Source organism: Bos taurus, chromosome 19 (genome assembly GCF_002263795.3).
Source record: "Bos taurus isolate L1 Dominette 01449 registration number 42190680 breed Hereford chromosome 19, ARS-UCD2.0, whole genome shotgun sequence".
NCBI classification, from domain to species: Eukaryota; Metazoa; Chordata; class Mammalia; order Artiodactyla; family Bovidae; genus Bos; species Bos taurus.
The window spans coordinates 50,336,555-50,345,957 of NC_037346.1; the positions used below are offsets into that span (position 1 = coordinate 50,336,555).

General features: G+C 53.5%; 1 protein-coding gene across 1 annotated transcript; it reads right to left on the reverse strand.

Annotated features, from left to right (window-relative positions):
• Window positions 1–1,801: 1,801 nt before the first annotated feature.
• SECTM1 (secreted and transmembrane 1) lies at window positions 1,802–9,080 on the reverse strand. Its single transcript, NM_001083787.1, is given in 6 exon segments — window positions 1,802–2,106; window positions 2,827–2,988; window positions 3,243–3,275; window positions 3,859–4,173; window positions 4,386–4,539; window positions 9,035–9,080. Coding segments are annotated over 5 exon segments (609 nt in total). The 5' UTR covers window positions 4,474–4,539; window positions 9,035–9,080; the 3' UTR covers window positions 1,802–2,095.
• Between the last annotated feature and the right edge of the window lie 323 nt (window positions 9,081–9,403).

Below are 9,403 nucleotides of genomic sequence, written 5' to 3' on the forward strand. Positions count from 1 at the left end.
CCAATAAAACATCAGGCTTGTCAAACTCACCCCATTCTAACCTCATCCTGCCTTTGTTCATCACCAGCACTCCCTGGGCGCCCGCGTGTGCCAGCGCCAGTGCCAAGGGCAGAGGGTGAGATGAACGAGAGGTCCGGGGACTGGGGACGACTCCAGGGAAGGACGAGCAGACCTGCGGCAGGACACACAGCACCTGTTGGGAGAGGGGTGCCGAACCTCAGGGGCCACAGGAGTAAAGGACAGGAGGTGAGAGAGGGTCAGGTGGCATATCTGGGAACAGGGTTCCAAGCAGAGGCATCAGCACACGCATGGTCCCCAGGGCCAGAGAATGCCTGGAGTTTCTGAGGGCCTGCAAGAGGGCCAGTGTGGCTGAGGATGAGCAAGGGGGGTCTGGGGGGAAGGGTCTCTAGGGCAGTGCAAGGACTCAGAGCTAAACTTCCTTTAGAGAAATCCTTGAACGTACAGATAAGCAACAAGTAGAAAATTAAAATTAGTCAAAGACCTAGACACAGTATTTCTTTCTAGGTTTCCTGCCTTGGGTGTGCAGGGGCTGAATGACCTAAAGTGAGCCCGTCCCACCGTAATAGCAATATTAAAATGACCTTTGAATGACTTTCAAAGCATCAACACCTTTGGTGTGTTTTAGGCAAAACGGAACAGATTTCCACGGCCCCCAAAGCCTGGCGGTCCCACGTGCCGTGCCCACTGTGTCTGAGGGGCCTGGCCCAGGGGGTGGAAGAAACCCAGCATTTCTGGCACGAACCTTTCTTTAACCTGGAGATGCAAATGCAGTCAGTTCTAGACCTGGACTCTGGGTGCCAGCGAAGCTGTTCTGGGATCGTTACCCTCCTGTGAGGACAGTCGCCAGGCACCGTGCATTGATCCAATCTGAGATTCTTCATGGTGAGTGAGGACTCCCAGATATCTGGCCTTCTGCATGTACTTGGACTACTTTTTTTTTTTTTAATATATATTTATTTGGCTGTGTTGGGTCTCATGGGCTCTGTAGTTGTGGCATGTAGGCTTAGCTGCCACACAGCACTTGGGATCCTAATTCCCTCACCAGGGATCGAACCCGCGTCCCCTGCATTGCAAGGCGAATTCTTAACCACTGGACCACCAGGGAAGCCCTCGTTGGGCTTTTCCGCTTGTAAGACTCACAGCAGCTTCTTTCAGATTTTTATTTTCTTCACTTAAGGATATATTTCTCAGCTCATTCGATGATTCGCTAACTAGGTTTAGTGTAGTCATCTTGAGGATTAGCAATGTGGATGTTTTGAAAAGCACAGAAGGTAGCACTTCTAGAAAAACCTTCTTTTTATCACATTATATGTACCTTTTAGGAACATATTCAATGAACCACCAACCAGCTCCATCTTTAAAGGAACTTCTCTATGCTGAAAAGAAAAGGCCACAACAAGAAACAGGAAAAGGATGAAATAAGAGGGCTCACCAGTAAAGGCAAACACGCAGTAGAAGTAGGACACCATCCACGCACACAAACAGGAGGTCAAAACCAGGAATCAGCAGAGGAGGAGAGGACGCACGCAGGACATTCGGAATGCACTGGAAAGAAGAGATCAGCAACTGAAAACACTCATGCACGTATATGTAGACTGCTGTATCGAAATCTCATGGTCACCACAAACCGGAAGTCTATTATCATAGGTATACACACACAAAAGAGAAAGCAGTTCAAGTGCATCACGAAAGTCATCAAATCATAAGGGAACAAAAGAGGAAAGGAAGAGAAAAAGACGTGCCAGCCCACCTCCAAAAAAATGACAAAGAATACACTCAGTGGGGTTGCACAGCTTTGCTTGTAAAGACATCTGGCATATATGGTTTGGGATGTGGTTTGGGAACAGGAAGGGGCAGCACGTGGGGCAGGTGGCAGAGAGGGGAGCCCCAGGGCTGGGGGAGACCAGGGAGGTTGGACAGAGATTCCACCAGCAGCCACCTGTCCAGCCTCCCATCCAGAGGGGCTGCTCTACCCTGTGGCGGTGGTGGAGGAGGCTTCATGCATCATCTCAGGCCACTGATTTCCTCATTTTGGTTCCTCAAGTGCTTCTCTGAAGGTCCCTCAAACTGGTTCTTATTCATGTTCTAAAGACAAGAGGGTGTCCACGATCAGCTGAGGACCCCAGACTGGGGCATCTCCCAGGTGACCACAGCATGGCACTCCTGCCCTGGGGAGGAGCCCAGGCCTGGGTGGGGTGGAGAAGGGGAGGGTCCCGTTAGGTCAAGTGTTATGGAACGTGAGATTTTTGCACTTTGGGCCCCAGAACCTGCTAAGGAGCCCTCCCTGGCATGTCCATCAGGAAGACGCCAGGAAGTGGCCAAGCTTCCTAGTCTTCAGCCTGCTCTTCGCTGCATGTCCCCTCTGCAGAGTCCAGTGGGCACGGTGCACTCAGCTCCCCACCCCAGGCTCAGAGCCTCCTTACTTGGGGAAGTGGGGAGGATGGGGGGGATGAGAGCCATGCAAGACACCTTTGCCTACAAGTGCGTCCTTTGGGAACATCCCCCACCCACACATCTTAGGTCTCCTGGAAGAAGCAGAAAGCCCCCATGCCATCCCCTAGGGGGTCCTAGGGGTGGTGTGGACTCTGTGGCCTGTCTGCGGTGGGGCATCTGCGTTCTGGGACTAGGACTGCATTTGCTGGCTGGGGTCCTCTGGGGCAGGTGTTCTGGCTCTCTGGGACCTCAGATTCCCCCCACTCTCTCACTGGTCTCGGTGGGTATGAGACCATGGGGCAGAGTGTCTATGCCATGTCCGAGATGACCCCGCCTCTCCCCAGCCCACAGACTAGGCTCAGCGGCCAATACCTTCTGGAGCTTGAAGTTCAGGGAGCCAGGCCTTTGGCACCACGCCAGTGTGCAGATCAGCAGGCTGAGGAGGACACCCAGGGCAAGGATCGGGAAGATTAACCGGATCTGGCTCAGTGTATTCAAGATTAAGATCCGAATGGGGTATGTTCACCTGCCAACCTGCGAAAAATGGGTGATCGGGCCCTCCCTCCTTTGTTCACCTGTGCAGGAGCCCCCATCACCTTGGGGGCACCCTCGAGGGGGACATCACCTGTGGTTGGGAAGCCCATGGGTGGGAGAATGACAGGGGCACGGGTGCATGGGATGGGCAGGGCTCCAGGCACAGAGGGTGAGGGTGTCTGTGGACGGAAGACCCAAGGGGGCTTTCTGGGGGCTCCCCTCCTGTAGCCCAGGATGAAGATAGGAACACCTACCTGCGGAAGGTGTGAGAGGCAGGCAATGCGAGTCTGCCAAAGAGACACAGGGCAGGTTGGCGGGGGGCTGCCCAGGGCCTGCCCTGACACAGCCCGTCCGCCCCAGGTATCAGATGAGCCCTTGATACAGCAGCTCAAAAAGGCCCCACTGAGTTCCCCGCCCAGGGCCCGGCTAGGCTGAGGGGTGCCTCTCAGCCCCTCCCACTGTTCCTTGTCTGGGGCAAAGCTGGAGCCCTGCTTCCTGTCCCCAGTGCTCAGGGTGACTCTGACTGTGTATGAACAGGCGAGGGCAGGGAGGGAGCGACGGTGACTTGGGGAGTTTGCAGCACAGCAAGGGGTGGAGGTGGGGGGATAGGCAGTGTTTAGGGAGGGGGTGCCAGCTCCCTGAGAACACGGGGACAGTAAGCAGGCACATGTGCCGGGGCTGGCCTGAGAAGCTCAGAGAGGGCATAGCCGTGGCGTGCGTGGGGCAGGGTGGAAGTCCTCTTCAGGCCTCATCTCCGTGGCTCTGGCCACCTCAGGTGGGCAGGAGTCACTCCTCCCTAGTTGCTCCGCACTCCTGCCCGCCAAAAAGAGAAGCTCTTGGGGTCAATACCCCCCACCCCGCCCTGCTCACCTACGACGGTCAGTGTGGTGATTTCGGTATTTATCTGGCGTCCCTGCAGAGTCCACTTGTACTGCCCTGCCTGGGTGTCCCGGGCTTTATCAGTTACTAGGTATGCCTGGCCCTCCCAAATCCAGAGATCCCATCCATCCTGGCAGAAGTCTCCTGGCGGCTTTACACTGCAGATGAGCTTCCAGGGTGCTGTGTGGTTCACTTTCACGGAGACGTTGATGTGGGAGAAGGCATTGGAGATGCCGCAGCTCATCGTGGCTGGCTTGCCCCTCGGCACAGAAACCACACCCCTGGTGCACTTGGGGTTGTCCCAGGCTGTGCGGGGAAAGTCACACGTGTGGGTCATGGCTGGACCTCAGGACATCCAGTGGCTGCCCTTCCTGGGGTCACTGGCACTACCTGGAGCCTGGGCCCCTCCTGGCCTGATCTAGGTCTCTCCTCCCACACCCATCTTGCCCCTGCTGCATTCCCCGCCCCCTCCCCCCACCCCCTTCCCCCGAAGGCAGAGTTGGGACCATGCCACTTACTTCCACTCTGAGCACTCCTGAAGGCCGCCAACAACAAGAGGACCCAGAACATCCTGGGAGCGAGGAGAGTGGATGCCGACGTCAGCATGGCCAGCAGGACGTGGATGAGTTTTAAGGGGTCCCTCGTCCTCCTTACTGGTTTCTGGGACACTCCCTGGAAGAAGGAAAGCTGATGAGTCAGAGTTCCCTTAGGCTCCTTGGGAAGCCAGTGAGAGGGGCTGCAGCCTGGCCAGGGTGGGTGAGGGTCCCCAAGCTCCTCCCCTGACCCAACTGTGTCATGACCCTTCTCGACACCTTTATAATGTCTGCAGTGGGACCACTGTCAGACGGATGAGAAAGACAGATGAGACAGGAAACAAGTCCCTGGGAGAAAAGTCCATTTATATTGCTGGGGTTACCTTGAATTTTATATAAAACATGAAAAACTCCTGAGCCATGTGTCCTGTAGAGACGGTCGTGACACACAGAATCTCGTGTGGCCACTTGAACCTGACACCAGCCTAAGACCACCTTGGATGCTCCTTGCCCCTTTTCGGCTCTTGCATTCTGAGGATTGGCATTTGGGGACATTTGGTCCACTCTCCAGATTTGCTTGTATCAACAACAAGAGTGTTGTGAAACTCGTGAGTTACAGTCCAAAAAGCTGAACTTTCACTTCCTCTGAAACAAATGCTCATCTCAGGCTTTGGCATCCAGTAAAACTGATATTTGCGCTTCCCAGACGGCACAGTGGTAAAGAATCTGCCTGCCGATGCAGGAGACACAAGAGATGAGGGTTCAATCCTGGGTCAGGGAGATCCTCTGGAGTAGGAAATGGCAACCAACTCCAGTAGCCTTTCCTGGCAAATTCCATGGACAGACTCAGACACGACTGAGTGACTAACACTTTCACTTTTCATAATGACATGTAGCTACCATTAGGTACTACACAGAGGATGAGATGGTTAGATAGTATCACCAACTAAATGGACATGAATTTGAGCAAACTCAGGAGATAGTGGAGGACAGAGGAGCCTGGCAGGTTACAATCCATGGAGTTACAAAGAATGGGATGTGACTTAGCGACTCAACAACAAAAAGTTGCTTCACTGCTGGAAAATCCTCTGTGTTCCATCCATTCATCCATCCTTCCCCCCAACTCCTGACAATCATTGATCTTTTTACTGTGTCCAGAGTTTTGCCTTTTCCAGAATGCCATGGACTTGGTACCCTCTGGTTTTGAATTCAGTGTCTGATTTTCCTTTTCCACTTTGTGGGGTACTGGGCAGAAGGGCCAGGAGCAAAGGAAAGTGTGGATGTAATCGCTTCCAGGAGCTGAGGGCCATTGGTGACCAGCCCCAGTCCTGACTCCAGGAGACTCTGGGTCAAACAAGGAGAATGACATGACGAAGGACAGTCTCAGCCCCCAGACCCCTGTGACAGTGCTGCTGTCTCTGGCTTCCCTTGATTTTCTAAACTTGCTTCTATTCCTAATTTACGGTCAGAAGGACAGCCTTCTTTTCTCACATAAGTACAACATTTGTAGTTGAGGAAGAAAGACGTCACGTGAGAGACATGTGTTCTGTGCACACACATGTATGTGATTTTACATACGTGGAATCAGGTTAGACAGCCCACTACTGTCTCTCTCTTCTCACCCTCTGTACTGTATGTACTAGGCTGAATGCTACTCTTTAGTCACTAAGCCGTGTCTGACTCTTTGCCACCCCATGTACTGGAGCCCACCAGGCTCTGCTGTCCATGGGAATTCCCTTGCAAGAATATTGGAGTGGGTTGCCATTTCCTTCTCTAGGGGATCTTCCCGACTCAGGGATCAAACTCACCTCTCCGTTGTTGGCAGGCACTTTCTTTACCACTGATCCATCAGGGAAGGGTGAAAGGTGGCCCCAAAACACATGTCCACCCAGAATCTGTGAAGGTGACCTTACTTGGAAATAGAGCCTTTGCAGCCATAAATAAAGAGGAAGTTGTATTAGAGCAGTGTGGGCCCCAGTGTAATGTGTCAGGCTTTCTTGTAAGAAGAGAGAAAATTTTCAGAAACAGACAAGGGAGAGGCCCGGAACTGACAGAGGCACAGACTGAAGGGATGTAGCCACAAGCCAAGGGATGCCAGAGCCGCCAGAAGCTGGAAGAGATAAGGAAGGATATTTCCCTGTAGCAGTGCTGAGACTCACAGACTTTCTACCACCACTTGGAGTCCTCCTGAGGGAGTATGGCCTGTGCACAGGTGACCCCTGGCCATCTTTTGTCATGTTATCCAAGGTTGCTGAAAGTGTGGGCTCCCAGACGGGCACTGGTGGGGACTCCCTGCCACTCTTCCCGCTGCCCCCAAACATCCAGTCTTTCCTTAGCCTTCCCCAGGCCATGGCGGGGCTCTGCCCTCACACACACGACACGAACCTCTCAGTCCAACTTCATGAGCTCACTGAGGTTCTCACCAGGAAGGGCTCTGGAGGGTTCTAGAATCTGGACAGGGATGCCAGGGTCCCTTCCCACCAGTCTCTGCCCCCAAACTCCAACCACCCTGGGCCTGGCTCCTCATTGTCAGATGATACAGCCTAGGAGCTGGGAAGAACTCCAGGTTGGGGTAGATCCTTGAAACCATAGACCAGTCTCAACTAAACCAAATCTGTACATCGGAGACACAGACTTTTCCACCTTATTGAGTGCAGAAGGGCTGGTCTGAGCATGGATGAGCTGGAATGGGCATGTGGGAGCTGGTCTGGGCTGGAGGAGCTGGACTGGGGATGGGAGGAGCTCCCCTTGTCCTCAGGCACCTTGGCCGGCCTTATCAGTCTGGGGTTCCACTGCTGTCTTATTTTTAAATTTAGGCGTATTTTGTGCAGTATTTGCCACATATTTACATTTCAAAGTGATTCGTTATCTGAAATTCAGATGGGTTTTTAAGTTTGGCATTTCCACTCCTCTGCCTGAGTCCCTCCTCTTTTCTCTCATGCTGCAAAGGACAGGAAAATGGGAGAGAGAGAGGCCAGGGCAGAACAGGGGAAGAGAGGGATGAGAAGGCAGAGGGTCGGGAGTGGTACAGGAAGACTGCATGATGGGGCAAGAGCTGGAGGGGCCCTGAGGTTTCTGGAGTTGGGAAAAGTGAGGCAACAATTCGCCATTCTCTCATATCACTGTCACAGCTGCTGGTATCTCCATGTATTAAGCTGGGGCACACAGCTGGGATTTGTGCTGTCACTGGGGACATGATCACATTTGGGAGTCAGTGGAACACCTTGGAAAGTGCATGCCATTGCCAGCACTTTGTCCTGCCACAGGACCTTGGGGAAACTGAAGCAGCAGGTATGTGGCTTTGAGGCTTATCAGCTGACCAGGGGCACAGGAGTTCTCGGTCAGCAGGGATCTCCATTCCTGCAGCACCAGGAGAAGCTGGACCAGGTTTCCCACGTAAAGGCTCAGTGGTAACGTGTATGTACCTGGATATTTACATGGGAGGGTGAGCACCCTGCTGTCCAGGCAGGCCTTTGACCAACAGTGTGCAGGGAGGCGACCAACCACCTTCAGGAGACACTGAAACGGAGCCCCAACCCTGGCTCAGAGGGAAGGGATGCCCCAGTCCAGGGAGCCTTTGCTGTGTCCTGTCCCTGCTGCTATGGCCAGAAGGGAGTGTCCCTGGTGCTGCTGCTGCCCCTGCTGCTAAGTCACTTCAGTCGTGTCCGACTCTGTGCGACCCCATAGACTGCAGCCCACCAGCCTCCTCCGTCCATGGGATTTTCCAGGCAAGATTACTGGACTGGGTTGTCATTGCCTTCTCTGGAGGGATCCCTACTGGGCAGTAATAAGTTCCTGCAGGCCTGAGGGCTGACTCTGTAAACCGTTGCGGCTCCCTCGGGCCATCAGTACCTGCCAGCCCATCAGCTGGGCTACTTCTCACTCTCTTTCACAAGGCACTTCCTCTGAAAAGCACCAGCTGGTGGCACCCTCCGCGGGCAGGTGGGGGCCTGTACCTCCCCACCACCTTCACTATTTAGTTCCAGGGGATGAGGGCCTCCCAGGGGCTCTGGCTCCCCAGGCACTGGGAGTGGAAATTGGCTTTCAAATTGCAGATTATTCACCAGTAGTGGATGGTGAATTGAATTTAGATTGCTGCTGCAGCTTAACCAAAAATGAAAGGAGAGCATAGAACGAGTCAGTGGAGTGCCCCTCTCCAGGTTTCCTCTGTTTTAATGAGTGTTTATGAGAGAATGGGCTGAGTGTGCATGTGTGCCCCTTGTCAGTGCACACAAGTGTGTATGTGCATGAAAGTGAGTGTGTGTGCGCAAGTATGAGAGTGGCAGCATTGGCCTGGACATGAAAGTGTTTCACGCCAGATGTGGTCAGGGACAGCAGGTGTCCCGGTGTTCCCAGGTGTGGTCCGGGACGTAGGTTTTGTGCAGATGGGTGGACATCCGGGAGCTCAAGAAGCCAACTCTCTGCCCCTCCTGACAAGGGCAGAGTCAAGCCTGGAGCTGCCCCTCAGAGACGCAGTTCCCCACCAGGTCAGGAAGCCTTTGTCTTTTTCCCTCCTTCAGTGGAAAGGCAGAGCACAGAGCCTGGGATCTCAGCGCTCCATCTGCATCAACCCAGCCCCTATTTGAGTGCGATCCTACACCAGGAGCCCCGGCCACCACCCCTCCAGCTCTCACCTGGACCGGGTAATCGGCTCCTCCACGCCTGAAGCTGCAGGCTGTCTGTGTACAGGTCCGAGCTCCTGTATTAAACCCTAATGATGATTCCAGGGCGGAGCCAGGAAAGGAGGAAGCGGGGAGGATTCAGAATCCATGCACCTCAGTTCTGATACCCAGGTCCTGTATTCAGGAAAGAAACCTCAAGTTATGGGAAGTCACTCGAGTTTCGCATAAAAGCAGAGACATTACTTTGTCAAGAAAGGTCTGACTAGTCAACGCTATGGTTTTTCCAGTAGTCATGTATGGATGTGAGAGTTGGACTATAAAGAAAGCTGAGTGCAGAAGAATTGATACTTTTGAACTGTGGTGTTGGAGAAGACTCTTGAA